The 20018-nt window shown below is 50.3% G+C and overlaps 1 protein-coding gene across 1 annotated transcript; it reads left to right on the forward strand.

The window, feature by feature from the left end:
- Positions 1–3761: 3761 nt before the first annotated feature.
- On the forward strand, positions 3762–17646 carry LOC138649854 (fatty acyl-CoA hydrolase precursor, medium chain-like). The gene is made up of 13 exons (XM_069740570.1): positions 3762–3936; positions 4276–4480; positions 4674–4812; positions 10698–10831; positions 11117–11270; positions 11391–11504; positions 13647–13742; positions 13839–13979; positions 14085–14162; positions 14229–14376; positions 15687–15836; positions 16639–16711; positions 17350–17646. The coding sequence occupies exons 1-13, from the start codon at positions 3885–3887 to the stop codon at positions 17516–17518; spliced, it is 1653 nt and encodes a 550-aa protein (XP_069596671.1). The 5' UTR covers positions 3762–3884; the 3' UTR covers positions 17519–17646.
- Positions 17647–20018: the final 2372 nt, after the last annotated feature.

Raw genomic sequence — 20018 nt, forward strand, 5'->3', positions numbered from 1 at the left:
CTACAGCCTAAACTAAGGCACAACCCGAGCTACAGCCTAAACTAAGGAACAACCCGAGCTACAGCCTAAACTAAGGCACAACCCGAGCTACAGCCTAATCTAAGACACAACCCGAGCTACAGCCTAAACCAAGGCACAACCCGAGCTACAGCCTAATCTAAGGCACAACCCGAGCTACAGCCTAATCTAAGACACAACCCGAGCTACAGCCTAATCTAAGGCACAACCCGAGCTACAGCCTAATCTAAGACACAACCTGAGCTACAGCCTAATCTAAGGCACAACCCGAGCTACAGCCTAAACTAAGGTACATTTTTATTACCCAAAATAAGTATTCAAAGATAACCGAATAAAAATATATTGACGTTTATTAAAAATACATGATTATACACAAGAATACCAAAAAAAAAAATCTTTGACTACAAGGAAATTAACATAAAAGAATCTTTGTTAAAAATTGATAGTAATGACAACCTATGTGTTCCAGGGGGCAAAGAACGTCAGGCATACCATACAGGTATACAAACAGATAGCCTTGCTGGTAAAATTCATATGATAAAAAATTGTGACAGGAAAAGCTACTAAAAAAATTGGTGAAAAGTATGATGCACGGAAAATTAGAAAATGATGTGATAAAATAATAATAAATAATTACCCAGTGGTAACCAAACAATCCCAAAAAGTGCATCCAAAAACTAATAAAAATCAATATATCAATTATAAAATAAAAAATATAGAAATTATGATATCAAAAATCAATTTCACCAAAAGTGTGAAATAGTGCACATTAAAGGGAGATAGCCGTAATAAGCATTATAAAAACCCTAGTGGCCAGCGCAAGGAAAACACTACCTGCAGTGAAGGTAATAATAATCCATAGGTCACATAGCAGGCGGCCTGACTCTCATCTGCCCCTGCACACACCACTCCAACACACGTTTCGCTTCCGCTTCCTTAGTCTTTGGATGCACTTTTTGTGATTATTTGGTTACCACTGGGTAATTATTTATTCATTATTATTTTATATATTACATCATTTTCTAATTTTTCGTGCATCATACTTTTCATCGTTTTTTTGGAGTAGCTTTTCATGTCACAATTTTTATCATTATAGGAATTTTACAAGCAAGGCTATCTGTTTGTATACTTGTATGGTATGCCTGACATTCTTTGCCCCCTGGTACACATAGGTTGTCATTACTATCAATTTTTAACAAAAATTCTTTTATGTCAATTTCCTTGTAGTCAAATATTTTTTTTTTGGTATTCTTGTGTATAATCATGTATTTTTAATAAACGTCAATATATTTTTATTCCGTTATCTTTGAATACTTCTTTTTGGTAATATATTAGGTTTGGTATTCTTTGATTTTTTTTATGAACAATATATTTATGGTATTTCTTTTCTATGTAGGTGTTTTGTTTAATCTAAGGTACAACCCGAGCTAAAGCCTAAACTAAGGTACAACCAAAGTACAGCTTAAACTAAGGCACAACCCGAGCTATAGCCTAAACTAAGGTACAACCCAAGTACAGCTTAAACTAAGGCACAACCCGAGCTATAGCCTAAACTAAAGTACAACCCGAGCTACAGCTTAAACTAAGGCACAACACGAGCTACAGCCTAATCTAAGGTACAAACCGAGCTACAGCTTAAACTAAGGCTCACCCCAAGCTACAGCCTAATTAATCTAAGGTAGAACCAGAGCTACAGCCTAAGCTAAGGTACAACCCCAGCTACAGCCTAAACTAAGGCACAACCCAAGCTACAGCCTAAGCTAAGGTACAACCCGAGCTACAGCCTAAACTAAGGCACAACCCAAGCTACAGCCTAATCTAAGGTACAACCCGAGCTACAGCCTAATCTAAGGTACAACCCGAGCTACAGCCTAAACTAAGGTACAACCCGAGCTACAGCCTAATCTAAAAAACAACCCGAGCTACAGCCTAATCTAAGGCACCACCCAAGCTACAGCCTAAACTAAGGCACAACCCGGGACCTGACGGTATGTATGAGTTATGCATAGTCCCGGGCTGTGGGCATGGTCTCGCTCTATACAAGTGTACAGTTTTAACTGGACAACCCCATTAGTATCATGGCTGCCTGTCCCTGCACCGTCTGAGAGGTTTACTCCGTCTTGTTGTGCTTTTGTGGACTTGATCAGAGCTTAAACACAACTCGGCTTTCAGTTGACGTCTGTGAAGTCTCTTTTCCTTCCAGTTATCAGCTATGACCGCAGTATTAATAATAATAATAATAATAATAATAATAATCTTTATTTATATAGCGCCAACATATTCCGCAGCGCTTTACAGTTTAACAGTTTCAAACACAACAGTCATAAGTAACAATGTTAACAATACAATAATTAAAGCAAAATAAGACGACCCTGCTCGTGAGAGCTTACAATCTAAAATCTACATACAGTATTGTATGATAATGCCCATTTTCTGTGGTACATCTGCAGTGAGCGGACTCCTGGATGCCTTAACGTTTGTATTTCCATCTGGACCTTTTCTTGGTGCTGGCGAAACTATGAATGAGTTGATTCTGCAGTTTCTCCAAGGTTCTGTAGCAGAGGCGTTGTGAATGATGAGAGTTGTAGGTGATCTGGCTCTTTAAGCTTCATCCTTTGATTTATTCTCAGACATAACTTTTTCTGTTTCAGTCAGGAGCTACATCTACAAAGTACTGGAACTGCAATGGGCTCCACAACCGCCCCCGGTATGCCAGCTTTTCCATAGCTAAACTGGAAAATGACCTTTTAGCTTCCTGCTCCATCAAACCCTCGGCCTATTTCCGTTACATTAATTACATCTTAATATTCTGGACAGAATCTGAACAAGAACTTACCAAATCTCATAAAAGATTCAATACCTTACATCCCACCATAAACTTGGCATTAAACTACTCAAATACAGAAATTGACTTTCTGGACACCACCGTAAAAATTCAAAATGGTTCAATGCAAACATCCATGTGCAGTGTAATTGGAAAACAACTGACCGTCCACAGACCTCAGAGGGGACCGTGCTCACCCGAAGCATATAACAACGTCCAATGTCTTCAGTCAGACCCCTGGATAGAATCGCATCTGCTCCAGCCCAACAGGCGGACAATACAGGAACGATCTTACAGAAACCGATCCGAGCAATGTGAGGACCTGCAAAACCTGCATTCATGTAAAGACCACAGACCGGATACAGATCCCATGGCACAGACTGGATACAGATTCCACCACACAGACTGGATACAGATCTCACCGCACAGACTGGACACAGATCCTACCGCACAGACAGGATACAGATCCCACTGCACAGACCGTATACAGATCCCACCGCACAGACAGAATACAGGAGGGCATCGGGTCTGTGATCTCACATGGATATTGGGACAATAGCGCTTTCCCACCACTTTTCTGCGCTGATTATGGAATCTGTCTCTATCATCTCTGTTCAGTCTCTTTCCTCCCTTTCTTCCACCTGATGACGAGACCTCCACAGTGTGGTGTCACATATTTGTCGTCCATTTGGTATCATATTAATAGGACGATTATTTTCAGTATAATGTTGGGGTGATGAGTGTGGCGGACTGTGATGGAGGGCTCTTGTGATGGACGGCTAGTTTGTGAGCTCTTGGGGACATAGAGCGATGATGACCCCGTGATCTGCAGCATGACTGTGCAGTATGGTGGCGTCCTCGTTGTGTCCAGGAGGGCATTGTCCTTGCAGCCTCCAGGATATTCACTTTCCTGACCCAGATCCGTGATTGCAGCAGAGAGCAAAGTGTGAATTGTGTAGAGATCTCGTCCTGAGCAGACGTGGCCCCAGCTGGACCTGACACAACGGACAGTAAAGCCTCACTCCTCGGATATAATCCCCCCATGGATCTCCTGCTCCTCACGCTGCTCCTGACACCTCTCGTACTGGGATCAGGTGAAGTAAAATAGTCAGGAGAGGGCTCTGCTGTGACTACTGGGGTCTCTGGAATCTAATATAGAGCTGCCAAGCTAAAATCCCCCAAAGAGCTCTGGCAGTCAATGTTTGCTCTTGGGGTCTTCATTAGGGGAGGTGGACAGAAGAAGAGGCGCTGTATTACAGGTGCTCAGCTGAGGTGTAGGGGTCTTTCCACCAGCTAGACAAAGGTTCCAAATAAAACCAAGCAGAACAGTGAGTGCAGCTCCGGAGTATAAGGTCACACATGCACAATATTTTTCACAATTTGAATCCACATATAAAGTATGAAGTTTACTTTTTGACCTCCACCGTTTCCAGGCCAGGAGGACGTTCAGCCGCAGGTGGAGACACAATATGGGAAGCTTCGGGGGAAGATCCTGTCAGTGAAGGAGACAAGCAAGAAGGTCCATGGCTTCTATGGAGTCCCCTTCGCCAAACCTCCAGTGGGGTCATTGAGATTTGCATCCCCAGAACCCCCCGAGTCCTGGAGCTTCGTGCGAGAGGCGCAGGAGCATGCTGCCCTGTGAGTTACTAATAATCCAATCATCTCTTCCATTTTATAAATGCTATTATTCTATAACTAGGAATATGCTCAGCTACACCTGATGACATTGTGAGGGGCACAGGGATCCCAGGCAGCGGAGACTTTCCCACAGTGACCTGTTGGTGGCGCTATACCTGAACGACATTACTCCTGACTAATCATTATCTCCTAGATGTCTACAAAGCCTCAGAGTCCTTGAGCAAATGGCACGCGTCTTCAAAACTTCTCCGGCGCTACCCCCATTGTCAGAAGATTGCCTGTACCTGAATATCTTCACCCCTGCGGACAGAGAGAAGGACACCAAACTGCCTGTAAGTAATTGTCAGAAAACCTGTCCATCGTACAAAGAGGAACAAGATAATGATGAGTAACTCGTATATACGGAGCAGAATAGACCGAGGCGACTCGTATCTCTCTGGCTGTTCTGGGACTATAGACAGAGGTGACCCACGTCTCTCCGGCTGTTCTGGGACTATAGACAGAGGTGACCCGCGTCTCTCCGGCTCTTGTGGGACTATAGACAGAGGTGACCCATGTCTTTTCGGCTGTTCTGGGACTATAGACAGAAGTGACCCACGTCTCTCCGGCTGTTCTGGGACTATAGACAGAGGTGACCCGCGTCTCTCCGGCTGTTGTGGGACTATAGACAGAGGTGACCCACGTCTCTCCGGCTGTTCTGGGACTATAGACAGAGGTGACCCGCGTCTCTCCGGCTGTTGTGGGACTATAGACAGAGGTGACCCATGTCTTTTCGGCTGTTCTGGGACTATAGACAGAGGTGACCCACGTCTCTCCGGATGTTCTGGGACTATAGACAGAGGTGACCCGCGTCTCTCCGGCTGTTGTGGGACTATAGACAGAGGTGACCCGCGTCTCTCTGGCTGTTCTGGGACTAGAGACAGAGGTGACCCGCATATCTCCGGGTGTTGTGGGAGGACAGACAGAGGTGACCCGCGTCTCTCCGGCTGTTGTGGGAATATAGACAGAGGTGACCCGCGTCTCTCTGGCTGTTCTGGGACTATAGACAGAAATGACCCGCGTCTCTCCGGCTGTTGTGGGACTATAGACAGAGGTGACCCGCATATCTCCGGGTGTTGTGGGAGGACAGACAGAGGTGACCCGCGTCTCTCCGGCTTTTATTGGACTATAGACAGAGGTGTCCCGCGGCTCTCCGGCTGTTGTGGGAGAACAGACAGAGGTGACCTGCATCTCTCCGGCTGTTGTGGGACTATAGACAGAGGTGACCCGCGTCTCTCCGGCTGTTGTGGGACTATAGACAGAGGTGACCCGCATCTCTCCGGCTGTTGTGGGACTATAGACAGAGGTGACCCGCGTCTCTTCGACTGTTGTGGGACTAAAGACAGAGGTGACCGCGTCTCTCTGGCTGTTGTGGGACTATAGACAGAGGTGACCCGTTTCTGTTTTTCTGTTGTGGGAATATAGACAGAGGTGTCCTGCGTTTCTCCGGCTGTTGTGGGTCTATAGACAGAGGTGTCCTGCGTTTCTCCGGCTGTTGTGGGTCTATAGACAGAGGTGTCCTGTGTTTCTCCGGCTGTTGTGGGACTATAGACAGAGGTGACGCGTGTCTCTCTGGCTCTTGTGGGACTATAGACAGAGGTGACCCGCGACTCTCTGGCTGTTCTGGGACTATAGACAGAGGTGACCCACGTCTCTCCGGCTGTTGTGGGAGAACAGACAGAGGTGACCTGCATCTCTCCGGCTGTTGTGGGACTATAGACAGAGGTGACCCGCGTCTCTCCGGCTGTTGTGGGACTATAGACAGAGGTGTCCTGCGTCTCTTCGGCTTTTGTGGGACTATAGAGAGAGGTGTCCCGCGTCTCTCCGGCTGTTGTGGGACTATAGACAGAGGTGACCCGCATCTCTCCGGCTGTTGTGGGACTATAGACAGAGGTGTCCCGCGTCTCTTCGGCTTTTGTGGGACTATAGAGAGAGGTGTCCCGCGTCTCTCCGGCTGTTGTGGGACTATAGACAGAGGTGACCCGCGTCTCTCCGGCTGTTGTGGGACTATAGACAGAGGTGACCCGCGTCTCTTCGGCTGTTGTGGGACTAAAGACAGAGGTGACCTGCGTCTCTCTGGCTGTTGTGGGGCTATAGACAGAGGTGTCCTGTGTCTCTCCGGCTCTTGTGGGACTATAGACAGAGGTGTCATGCTTCTCTCCGGGTGCTGTGGGACTATAGACAGAGGTGACGCGTGTCTCTCTGGCTCTTGTGGGAATATAGACAGAGGTGACCCACGTCTCTCCGGCAGTTGTGGGAATATAGACAGAGGTGACCCATGTCTCTCAGGCTGTTCTGGGTCTATAGACAGAGGTGACATGCGTTTCTTCAGCTGTTGTGGGAATATAGACAGAGGTGACCCACGTCTTTCCGGCTGTTGTGGGACTAAAGACAGAGGTGACCCACGTCTCTCCGGCTGTTGTGGGACTAAAGACAGAGGTGACCCGCGTCTCTGTGGCTGTTGTGGGACTCTAGACAGAGGTGACCCATTTCTGTTTTGGGACTATAGACAGAGGTGAAGCGTGTCTCTCCGATTGTGGTGGGGCTATAGACAGAGGTGACACGTGTCTCTCCGGCTGTTGTGGGAATATAGACAGAGGTGACCCACGTCTCTCCGGCTGTTGTGGGACTAAAGTCAGAGGTTACCCGCGTCTCTCTGGCTGTTGTGGGAATATAAACAGAGGTGACCCATTTCTGTTTTGGGACTATAGACAGAGGTGACCCGCGTCTCTCCGACTGTGGTGGGGCTATAGACAGAGGTGACGCGTGTCTCTCCGGCTGTTGTGGGACAATACTGTACACAGAGGTGTCCTGCGTCTCTCTGGCTGTTGTGGGTCTATAGACAGAGGTGACATGCATCTCTTCAGCTGTTGTGGGAATATAGACAGAGGTGACCCACGTCTCTCCGGCTGTTGTGGGACTAAAGACAGAGGTGACCCGCGTCTCTCTGGCTGTTGTGGGACTATAGACAGAGGTGACCCATTTCTGTTATGGGACTATAGACAGAGGTGAAGCGTGTCTCTCCGACTGTGGTGGGGCTATAGACAGAGGACGTGTGTCTCGCCGGCTGTTGTGGGACTATAGACAGAGGTGTCCTGCGTCTCTCCGGCTGTTGTGGGTCTATAGACAGAGGTGACCTGCGTCTCTCCAGCTGTTGTGGGAATATAGACAGAGGTGACCCACGTCTCTCCGGCTGTTGTGGGACTATAGACACAGGTGACCCGTTTCTGTTTTTCTGTTGTGGGACTATAGATAGAGGTGACGCGTGTCTCTCCGACTGTTGTGGGGCTTTAGACAGAGGTGACGCGTGTCTCTCCGACTGTTGTGGGGCGATAGACAGAGGTGACGTGTGTCTCTCCGACTGTTGTGGGAATATAAACAGAGGTGACCCGCGTCTCTCTGGCTGTTGTGGGACTATAGACAGAGGTGACCCGTTTCTGTTTTTCTGTTGTAGGACTATAGACAGATGTGTCCTGCGTCTCTCCGGCTGTTGTGGGTCTATAGACAGAGGTGACCCGCGTCTCTCCAGCTGTTGTGGGAATATAGACAGAGGTGATGCACGTCTCTTCGGCTGTTGTGGGACTAAAGACAGAGGTGATCCACGTCTCTCCGGCTGTTGTGGGAATATAGACAGAGGTGATGCACGTCTCTTCGGCTGTTGTGGGACTAAAGACAGAGGTGACCCACGTCTCTCTGGCTGTTGTGGGACTATAGACAGAGGTGACCCATTTCTGTTTTTCTGTTGTAGGACTATAGACAGAAGTGTCCTGCGTCTCTCCGGCTGTTGTGGGTCTATAGACAGAGGTGTCCTGCGTCTCTCCGGCTGTTGTGGGTCTATAGACAGAGGTGACCCGCGTCTCTCCGGCTCTTGTGGGACTAAAGACAGAGGTGACCTGCGTCTCTCTGGCTGTTGTGGGACTATAGACAGAGGTGACCTGCGTCTCTCTGGCTGTTGTGGGACTATAGACAGAGGTGACCTGCGTCTCTCCTGCTGTTGTGGGAATATAGACAGAGGTGATCCACGTCTCTCCAGCTGTTGTGGGACTATAGACAGAGGTGACCCGCGTCTCTCCGGCTCTTGTGGGACTATAGACAGAGGTGACCCACGTCTCTCTGGCTGTTGTGGGACTATAGACAGAGGTGACCCATTTCTGTTTTTCTGTTGTAGGACTATAGACAGAAGTGTCCTGCGTCTCTCCGGCTGTTGTGGGTCTATAGACAGAGGTGTCCTGCGTCTCTCCGGCTGTTGTGGGTCTATAGACAGAGGTGACCCGCGTCTCTCCGGCTCTTGTAGGACTATAGACAGAGGTGTCCTACGTCTCTCCGGGTGCTGTGGGACTATAGACAGAGGTGACGCGTGTCTCTCCGGCTCTTGTGGGACTATAGACAGAGGTGACCCACGTCTCTTCAGCTGTTGTGGGAATATAGACAGAGGTGACCCACGTCTCTCTGGCTGTTGTGGGACTAAAGACAGAGGTGACCTGCGTCTCTCTGGCTGTTGTGGGACTATAGACAGAGGTGACCTGTTTCTGTTTTTCTGTTGTGGGACTATAGACAGAGGTGACGCGTGTCTCTCCGACTGTTGTGGGGCTATAGACAGAGGTGACGCGTGTCTCTCCGACTGTTGTGGGAATATAGACAGAGGTGACCCATTTCTGTTTTGGGACTATAGACAGAGGTGACCCGCGTCTCTCCGACTGTGGTGGGGCTATAGACAGAGGTGACGCGTGTCTCTCCGGCTGTTGTGGGACTATACTGTAGACAGAGGTGTCCTGCGTCTCTCCAGCTGTTGTGGGAATATAGACAGAGGTGACCCACGTCTCTCTGGCTGTTGTGGGTCTATAGACAGAGGTGACATGCGTCTCTTCAGCTGTTGTGGGAATATAGACAGAGGTGACCCACGTCTCTCCAGCTGTTGTGGGACTATACTGTAGACAGAGGTGTCCTGTGTCTCTCCAGCTGTTGTGGGAATATAGACAGAGGTGGCCCACGTCTCTCTGGCTGTTGTGGGTCTATAGACATAGGTGACCCGCGTCTATCTGGCTGTTGTGGGACTATAGACAGAGGTGACCCATTTCTGTTATGGGACTATAGACAAAGGTGAAGCGTGTCTCTCCGACTGTGGTGGGGCTATAGACAGAGGACGTGTGTCTCTCCGGCTGTTGTGGGACTATAGACAGAGGTGTCCTGCGTCTCTCCGGCTGTTGTGGGTCTATAGACAGAGGTGTCCTGCGTCTCTCCAGCTGTTGTGGGAATATAGACAGAAGTGACCCACGTCTCTTCGGCTGTTGTGGGACTAAAGACAGAGGTGACCCGCGTCTCTCTGGCTGTTGTGGGACTATAGACAGAGGTGACCGGTTTCTGTTTTGCTGTTGTGGGACTATAGACAGAGGTGACGCGTGTCTCTCTGACTGTTGTGGGAATATAGACAGAGGTGACCCATTTCTGTTTTGGGACTATAGACAGAGGTGACGCGTGTCTCTCTGGCTGTTGTGGGACTATAGACAGAGGTGTCCTGCGTCTCTCCAGCTGTTGTGGGAATATAGACAGAGGTGACCCACGTCTCTCCGGCTTTTGTGGGACTAAAGACAGAGGTGACCCGCGTCTCTCTGGCTGTTGTGGAACTATAGACAGAGGTGACCCGTTTCTGTTTTTCTGTTGTGGGACTATAGACAGAGGTGACGCGTGTCTCTCCGACTGTTGTGGGGCTATAGACAGAGGTGACGCGTGTCTCTCCGACTGTTGTGGGGCTATAGACAGAGGTGACGCGTGTCTCTCCGACTGTTGTGGGGCTATAGACTGAGGTGACGTGTGTCTGACTGTTGTGAGACTATAGACAGAGGTGACACGTGTCTCTCCGACTGTAATGGGGCTATAGACAGAGGTGACGCGTGTCTCTCCGACTGTTGTGGGGCTATAGACTGAGGTGACGTGTGTCTGACTGTTGTGAGACTATAGACAGAGGTGACACGTGTCTCTCCGACTGTTGTGGGGCTATAGACAGAGGGGACGCGTGTCTCTCTGACTGTTGTGGGACTATAGACGGAGGTGACGCATGTCTCTCCGACTGTTGTGAGACTATAGACAGATGTGACGCGCGTTTCTCCGGCTGTCATGTGTCCCCACACAAGCTTATTGTGTGCTTTGGTGATACCCTGTCTGTGACGTTTCTTTCCAGGTGATGGTATTTATTCATGGAGGAGGACTACGGTCAGGAGGAGCCGGGATGTTTGAGGGGTCAGCACTGAGTGCGTTTGAGAATGTGGTTGTAGTATCCATGCAGTACAGACTGGGATTCCTGGGATTTTTCAGGTGAGTGCTTTCCGAATGACAGGCGGTAATCTTACTGTTGAGATGAGGGGTCCGTGCCAGTGTCAAAATCAGCTGCTGTGGACTCCAGGGTAAAATCTACCACTGTGTCCCCAACTGTATCCTCTCATTGATAGTATTGGGTATCTCACTATAGTAACAACCTGGAGGGATGCAAAGGCGGACGGCGCCATCTAGAGGCTGTCTTCTAATATAGTAAAAACCAGAGAGGCGCCGCTGATCGCTCAATAGTGGTAAAACTCAATCTGATGTAAATCTCTATCCCAGCACCGGAGACGAACGAGCCCCAGGAAACTACGGCTTCTTGGACCAGGTGGCCGCTCTCAGATGGATTCACGAGAACATTGCGGATTTCGGTGGAGATCCGAACTTAGTGACCATATTTGGTGAATCGGCCGGCGGAGTCAGCGTGTCTGTCCTGGTGAGTGCCCACTGGTGGTCTGATGTAACATGCACTGCTCACCAGATTAGCCTTTCCAATGTTCGTCAGGGTCCTCTTCATCAGTGACGCCACTACATTCTTTACTCCCTCTCACTGCAGCTCCTGTCCCCAATGTCCAAAGGTCTGTTCCACCGAGCAATCGCCGAGAGCGGAGTCGCCCTGAACCCTCATCTCATGGACGGAAAGCACAAAGATCTCACCAACACCCAGAAGGTAAGAGATCCAAAGGTACCCCATATATCACCCATAACGGGTCCCTGGAAGTCAGCGCAACTGAATGGATAAGCGGCATTCTCAATGATGTCACCGCTGATCTCTGGTGATGGATAGGAGACATTCTCAGTGATGTCACCTCTGATCTCTGGTGATGGATAGGAGACATTCTCAGTGATGTCACCTCTGATCTCTGGTGATGGATAGGAGACATTCTCAGTGATGTCACCGCTGATCTCTGGTGATGGATAGGAGACATTCTCAGTGATGTCACCTCTGATCTCTGGTGATGGATAGGAGACATTCTCAGTGATGTCACCTCTGATCTCTGGTGATGGATAGGAGACATTCTCAGTGATGTCACCTCTGATCTCTGGTGATGGATAGGAGACATTCTCAGTGATGTCACCGCTGATCTCTAGTGATGGATAGGAGACATTCTCAGTGATGTCACCTCTGATCTCTGGTGATGGATAGGAGGCATTCTCAGTGATGTCACCTCTGATCTCTGGTGATGGATAGGAGACATTCTCAGTGATGTCACCTCTGATCTCTGGTGATGGATAGGAGACATTCTCAGTGATGTCACCTCTGATCTCTGGTGATGGATAGGAGACATTCTCAGTGATGTCACCTCTGATCTCTGGTGATGAATAGGAGACATGCTCAGTGATGTCACCTCTGATCTCTGGTGATGGATAGGAGGCATTCTCAGTGATGTCACCGCTGATCTCTGGTGATGGATAGGAGACATTCTCAGTGATGTCACCGCTGATCTCTGGTGATGGATAGGAGACATTCTCAGTGATGTCACCGCTGATCTCTGGTGATGGATAGGAGGCATTCTCAGTGATGTCACCTCTGATCTCTGGTGATGGATAGGAGACATTCTCAGTGATGTCACCTCTGATCTCTGGTGATGGATAGGAGATATTCTCAGTGATGTCACCTCTGATCTCTGGTGATGGATAGGAGACATTCTCAGTGATGTCACCTCTGATCTCTGGTGATGGATAGGAGATATTCTCAGTGATGTCACCACTGATCTCTGGTGATGGATAGGAGGCATTCTCAGTGATGTCACCTCTGATCTCTGGTGATGGATAGGAGACATTCTCAGTGATGTCACCTCTGATCTCTGGTGATGGATTGGAGACATTCTCAGTGATGTCACCTCTGATCTCTGGTGATGGATTGGAGACATTCTCAGTGATGTCACCTCTGATCTCTGGTGATGGATAGGAGGCATTCTCAGTGATGTCACCACTGATCTCTGGTGATGGATAGGAGACATTTTCAGTGATGTCACCTCTGATCTCTGGTGATGGATAGGAGGCATTCTCAGTGATGTCACCACTGATCTCTGGTGATGGATAGGAGGCATTCTCAGTGATGTCACCTCTGATCTCTGGTGATGGATAGGAGACATTCTCAGTGATGTCACCTCTGATCTCTGGTGATGGATAGGAGGCATTCTCAGTGATGTCACCACTGATCTCTGGTGATGGATAGGAGGCATTCTCAGTGATGTCACCTCTGATCTCTGGTGATGGATAGGAGACATTCTCAGTGATGTCACCGCTGATCTCTGGTGATGGATAGGAGGCATTCTCAGTGATGTCACCTCTGATCTCTGGTGATGGACAGGAGGCATTCTCAGTGATGTCACCGCTGATCTCTGGTGATGGATAGGAGGCATTCTCAGTGATGTCACCGCTGATCTCTGGTGATGGATAGGAGGCATTCTTAGTGATGTCACCTCTGATCTCTGGTGATGGATAGGAGGCATTCTCAGTGATGTCACCGCTTATCTCTGGTGATGGATAGGAGGCATTCTCAGTGATGTCACCTCTGATCTCTGGTGATGGATAGGAGGCATTCTCAGTGATGTCACCGCTGATCTCTGGTGATGGATAGGAGGCATTCTCAGTGATGTCACCGCTGATCTCTGGTGATGGATAGGAGGCATTCTTAGTGATGTCACCTCTGATCTCTGGTGATGGATAGGAGGCATTCTCAGTGATGTCACCGCTTATCTCTGGTGATGGATAGGAGGCATTCTCAGTGATGTCACCGCTTATCTCTGGTGATGGCGCCGCTGATCTCTTCCTGCATATACTTACATGCCCCTTATTTCTTCAGGTTGTCAGTGACGCTTCCTCCTGTGATTCGCCTTCGCTCTTGGATTGTCTGAGGGACAAGACTGAGGACGAGATGTCCGTGCTCTCCGGCTCTCTGGTGCGAGCTCCATATTATTTGGGCCCTTTGCTATAGTGATGGTGGCTGCCGATGGGTCGGTGATGCAGTACTAGCCGTTTATTTCCTCGCTCGCAGGGTCACCTGTATTTTCCTGGACGCGTTGATGGGAGGTTTCTCAGCAGAACGGCTCTGGAGCTGCTAACTAACGGCACCGTGAACCCTGTTCCCTTCATTATCGGGATCAATAATCAGGAGTTTGGATACTTGATCCCGCAGGTACTGATCGCACTTGTGTTGGGTGTGGACTGGCGGGGTGGGTTATGCGGACTGCCGGTGCGGGGAAGGACTTGCCGCCATTAGTGATCTGTACTTCGTGTCCAGGGCTTAAACATTACTGGACTGAAAGAAGGGATGTCGCGAGACCACGTGCAGCAGATCCTGGGCAGCGTGCAGCTTCTGGTGAGTGCGGTGCCCTCCGCTGGGGCAGTGACGGTCGCCTGGTGTCACTGAATGTCTGTGTTGTAGAATGTCCGGCCGGAGATCGTCTCCCTCGTGATGGACGAGTATTTCGGGAACAGCAGCAACCCCCTGACAATCAGAGACGGCTTCCTGGACTTATGTGGGGACATGATGTTTGTCATCCCGGCTCTGAGAACGGCGGCTCATCACCGAGGTACGAGGGTCCGACACCTGCAATCGTGGGTAGTCACCCCCAGAGCTGCCGAGCCACGTCCTCTAGTCACCCCCAGTGCTGTCGAGTCATATCCTCTAGTCACCCCCAGTGCTGCCAAGCCACGTCCTCTAGTCACCCTCAGTGCTGCCGAGTCACGTCCTCTAGTCACCTCCAGTACTGCTGAGTCACACCCTCTAGTCACCCCCAGTGTTGCCGAGTCACGTCCTCTAGTCACCCCCAGTGCTGCCAAGCCACGTCCTCTACCCTAGTCACCCCCAGTGCTGCCAAGCCACGTCCTCTAGTCACCCCCAGTGCTGCCGAGTCACATCCTCTAGTCACCCCCAGTGCTGCCGAGCCGTGTCCTCTACTCTAGTCACCCCCAGTGCTGCCGAGCCATGTCCTCTACTCTAGTCACCCCCAGTGCTGCTGAGCCATGTCCTCTACCCTAGTCACCCCCAGTGCTGCCGAGCCATGTCCTCTACTTTAGTCACCCCCAGACCTGCTGAGTCATGTCCTCTACTCTAGTCACCCCCAGTGCTGCTGAGCCATGTCCTCTACTCTAGTCACCCCCAGTGCTCCTGAGCCATGTCCTCTACCCTAGTCACCCCCAGTGCTGCCAAGCCACGTCCTCTACTCTAGTCACCCCCAGTGCTGCCGAGCCACATCATCTAGTCACCCCCAGTGCTGCCGAACCACATCCTCTACTCTAGTCACCCCCAGACCTGCTGAGTCATGTCCTCTACTCTAGTCACCCCCAGTGCTGCTGAGCCATGTCCTCTACTCTAGTCATCCCCAGTGCTCCTGAGCCATGTCCTCTACCCTAGTCACCCCCAGTGCTGCCAAGCCACGTCCTCTACTCTAGTCACCCCCAGTGCTGCCGAGCCACATCATCTAGTCACCCCCAGTGCTGCCGAGCCACGTCCTCTACTCTAGTTTCCCCCAGACCTGCTGAGTCACGTTTTTTTCTCTTTTCACCCCCAGTGCTGCCGAACCACATCCTCTACTCTAGTCACCCCCAGACCTCCTGAGTCATGTCCTCTACTCTAGTCACCCCCTGTGCTGCTGAGCCATGTCCTCTACTCTAGTCACCCCCAGTGCTCCTGAGCCATGTCCTCTACCCTAGTCACCCCTAGTGCTGCCAAGCCACGTCCTCTACTCTAGTCACCCCCAGACCTGCTGAGTCACGTTTTTTTCTCTTGTCACCCCCAGTGCTGCTGCCTTCCATCTGCCATTTATAGCCTGCAAACCTCACACCTCCCGGGTCATACATACATCATGAAGTTTGCAGACTCGATGATTTTTCTCTGCAGACTCCGGGGCTCCCGTCTACTTCTATGAATTTCAGCACCGACCCTCAACCTTCAAAGATCTAAAACCCGACTACGTGAAGGCCGATCATGTAGATGAGCTCTTCTTCGTGGTTGGAGGACCCTTCCTCGATAAAGGTTTCATGTTTTCTGGTGAGCCTATATATAAGCAATAGGACCCAGCACTTAGGTATGGCCTAGAGCACCAGACTATGGCCCCCCATCTATACCCTATAATACAAGAACACATACAGGGTCTTTAGGGGTTGTAGTATTTCTCCTCTATCCGTGGACGAGGAGTACTCACGAGGCTGGTCCTTGAGGTAGATACTGGGACACTTAGGGTTAAAAAGTCCATTTGGTTTACTGGAGTACAGCATAAACCGCTCCCCAGGAACTCGGCAGCAGCCAGTCCACTGTCCTCACACATTGGGCTCTATAGCGTAACACAGATTACTGTCCGGTAACTGTTGGCGTCCACCACACAGGTTCCCAGACACCTCTTACCCTCAGAAGTATCCTATAACCACTCCTCACTGACCCCCAGTCAGTACCTCTCACGGTTGTCCGGCCGTCCTCTCCGGAGGGCTCTCACAGGCCTCCTTCCTCTGGCTCACACTAGCCAGCAATGCAACATGTGCCAAACACACAGGTTCCATCTTGGGTGGTCAGACACGCCCGCTTGGGTGGGTATGTAGGCGACTGGACCCCCCATCTCTCCAAGTCAGCTGGAAGCCTTCCCAATGTATAGTAATCCTCAGCAGTAGATCTGCTGAGCAAAACAAGCCCAGGCTTCCATCACAGGGCCACCCACCTCTGCGATACATACTGCCCATCAATCACAGGGTTAATCACTGTGTTACATCCTGTATTATACCCCAGAGCTGCGCTCACTATTCTGCTAGTTGTTAGTGACTCTTGGCCTTCACACTTCTCGCTGTTTCTGATTTCTTAGGTCCCGACACAGAGGAGGAGAAGACTTTGAGTAAATCAGTGATGAAGTATTGGGCGACCTTTGCTCGGGATGGGTAAGATATCAGTGTTTAGGGTGGTGTTTCCAGTGTGGATTCCTGGCAGATCCCCCTCGTGTACATGGATCCTTCCCACTGCCCCACTGTGACGCTCCCTGCAGTGCTGTAACCTGGGAACCAACCACTGCGGCTGGAGGGAGAGGTCGGGGTGCGGTGCAGGATCCGTCAGGGGTCTGGGCGCAGTCCGTGCAGAGTTCTCTGGCGGGTGACGATGAGAACTGCTCCTACCAGACTGGCCGCGTCTTTCCTCAGTCGGGGACTTGGGTTTACATCCGTGGTCACTTCTGTCACCTTTGCACATTACAATGAATTTGATGACGTGCTCAGCCGCCCATCACAATGACGCTCGACCCCTTTTCAAAAAGTTGGCGGTTTTTCCAAGACCGGAGGGAAAGCCGCAAAAGTCACAAAATTGGCGGCAAGAATCCAAGTTGTGCCAACATTTTGTAACATTTCAAACAGTTTCCGCAGAATTCTGCTGAGACCCTGATGCTGGAGCGGACCCCCGAGCTTCAGTCCTCTACTGCCTACAGATTCTCCAAAGTGGCACAAAATGCTGCCACATTGTGGAGCGCGGTCTGTTCATAGGACAGAAGGGTCTGTAGAGTAATTGCGCCATTTCTCATCTTCTGCAGAGACCCAAACGTGCCGGGCCTGGTGCACTGGCCGCGATACGACCAGCAGGAGGGCTACCTCCAGATTAATGTGAACCCCCGCGCCGCTCACAAACTGAAAGCAGAGAAGTATGAATTCTGGACGAAGACCCTCCGAGAGAAATTGCGATCTCTGTCCGGGGACGGCTGAGCGTTCACAGTCGGCCCCCCAGCTCGGAGTAATACTGCTCAATAAAGTGCCTTTCCTCTGATTTTTCGGCTCCTGATGATTTTCATAACAGGAGGAAAATAATCCCATGACCTCTGCAGAGAAGGGCGAGGACGAAACTGCGGCTGTGACCAGGGGCCCTCTTAGAGGGTGCGACAGCGACCTGGCCCGTGCGTGAGGAGCTCGCCAATCCCAATTTTACCTGGATGTTCATCTCTGGGCGCACATTTTGGTGAAATGTATTATGGCACAGAGACCTGCTGGCTCCCTGCGCTGCAAAACACGCCGCCGGCCTATCAGAGGCTGCCGCCAGATGGCCAGTGATGCCCGACACATGGCAAAGATGTCATTCTGGCACGCTGAAGTCAGCTGCCGGCTAATGGGCTGACTACAGAAGAGGACACCGCACAGGGTAGGAGTGGGGGAAGGCTAGTAGAAAAACAGCAGGGGCCCAGGATGGAGGGCATTATACCAGGATGTAGGGCGTTATACTAGGATGTGGGGCGTTATACCAAGATGGAGGGCGTTATACCAGGATGGGGGGCGTTATACCAGGATGGGGGGGCGTTACACCAGGATGGGGGGCGTTACACCAGGATGGAGGGCATTGTACCAGGATGGGGACATATATACTAGGATGGGGGCATTATACCAGGATGGGGGGGCGTTATACCAGGATGTGGGGCATTATACGAGGATGTGTGGCGTTATACCAGGATAGAGGGCATTATACCAGGATGTGGGGCATTATACCAGGATGTGGGGCGTTATACCAGGATGGAGTGCGTTATACCAGGATGGAGTGCGTTATACCAGGATGGAGGGTGTTATACCAGGATGGGGGCATTATACCAGGATGTGGGGAATTATACCAGGATAGGGGACATATCAGTGATGCTGGAGTATGGGCAGAGTCCCCCCACATCCACACCTCAATGATGCTAGATTATGGAGAGATTACCCCCACATCTGCACCTCAGTGATGCTGGAGTGTGTCAGAGTTCCCCTACATATGCACCTCAGTGATGCAACAGATAAATCCACCAAACGCCTTCTCCAATAATAAACACCAACAACGTCCAGCCATGCAGTATAAGCTAGCTCTGACAATGAGTGCTAGCCAGGACCCAGATTATATAGGAGATGAGAGTGGCTAACAGTGAACAGCTGAGAGCCTTAATGTAGGAAACCTTTCAGGAGCAGATTAACCCCTGCACTGCCAAAATAATCCTGCCCCATTCAATAAGAAGGTCAAGTGCTTCTAACCAGTGCAGGAGTAAGAGAAATCAGATGCTGCAGTTTTCTGGCTCCTGTCTATTGCGGTAAACCCGTGACAGTACCCCCCTTCTACGAGGGACCTCCAGAATCTCAGAACTGGGTTAATCAGGGTGTGCCACGTGAAAAGACCGGATCGGCCTGGCTGCATGAACATCAAATGCTGGTACCCATTTCAGGACCGTATCCCTTCCAATGTACCAGATACTGAAGCAACCGACGAACTAAGCGAGAAGCAACGATTTTTGCTATCTGAAATTCTAAATTTCCATGCACCATAACTGAAGATGGCGGTAGCGGTGATGGTACAGAGGACGCAACGTATTTCTTGAGCAGAGATCGATGAAACATTATGGATCCTAAAAGTGGGCGTCAAAGCAAGGAGAATTGTTACGGGATTGACGATGACCACAATCTTATAAGGACTGATGAACCTGGGACCCAGTTTCCAAGAGGGAATCTTCATCTTAATGTTCCTTGAGGACAACCACACCAAAGTCACCAACACACAGGTCCTATCAGGATCCTGTCAGCATCGGCTAACTGCCACGGCTGAGCAGGGTGACTCAACCACACTGCGGGAGATCCCAGGGTCAGATGCTGCGGGGAAAGCTCAATCAGACGTGACCTGAGCAGCGTAGTGAGAGGGGACACTGAAGGTAGCAGAAAGCAGAAGGACCTGTGATCATGTGACCACAGGGGCGTGGCTTAGCATCCTGCTGCTGCAGATGAGTGCAGGATGCTACAGGGACCCTGGAATAGAGGATAAGGTAACGGGGGTCAAACATGGAGAGGGCGGAACGGTACAGGAGGGGCGAGCAGAGAATAGTCAGAACATAGGCAAGGAGTAATACACAGAGATAGCAGCGCAGTACGGGAGGGACAGACGGAACTCTAAACGGGGACAGAACCAGACAAGCATAAAGTAACACAGGCACAAAGCACAGGCACAACAGGGTCACACAAACTCGACCAAGGGTCAAAGTATAAACGATGAGGAATGACCCCACAATGAGGCTATAAGAAGCCCTCCAGATTTCCAGAGTGAGGCCGTCCAGATTAACCTCTGAACTACCTAATTCCACAAACTAAGCAGATCATGTCAGGTCCGGACCCACCACACGTCTCCGATCAGCCACACTCTTATATTTGGATCTCATCTTCCTCAAATTATCAAGCACCCGCTGCCACATGAAAATCGTTCTTC

Source organism: Ranitomeya imitator, chromosome 9 (genome assembly GCF_032444005.1).
Source record: "Ranitomeya imitator isolate aRanImi1 chromosome 9, aRanImi1.pri, whole genome shotgun sequence".
In the NCBI taxonomy this organism is placed as follows: Eukaryota; Metazoa; Chordata; class Amphibia; order Anura; family Dendrobatidae; genus Ranitomeya; species Ranitomeya imitator.

Excerpts from the sequence above, each read along its gene's own strand:
- LOC138649854 (XM_069740570.1), top strand. The coding sequence starts at position 3,885 with ATGGATCTCCTGCTCCTCACGCTGCTCCTGACACCTCTCGTACTGGGA. Across the intron at positions 11,271-11,390 it reads GAGTCAGCGTGTCTGTCCTG|CTCCTGTCCCCAATGTCCAA; the intron begins GTGAGTGCCCAC and ends CTCTCACTGCAG. Across the intron at positions 14,377-15,686 it reads AACGGCGGCTCATCACCGAG|ACTCCGGGGCTCCCGTCTAC; the intron begins GTACGAGGGTCC and ends TTTTCTCTGCAG.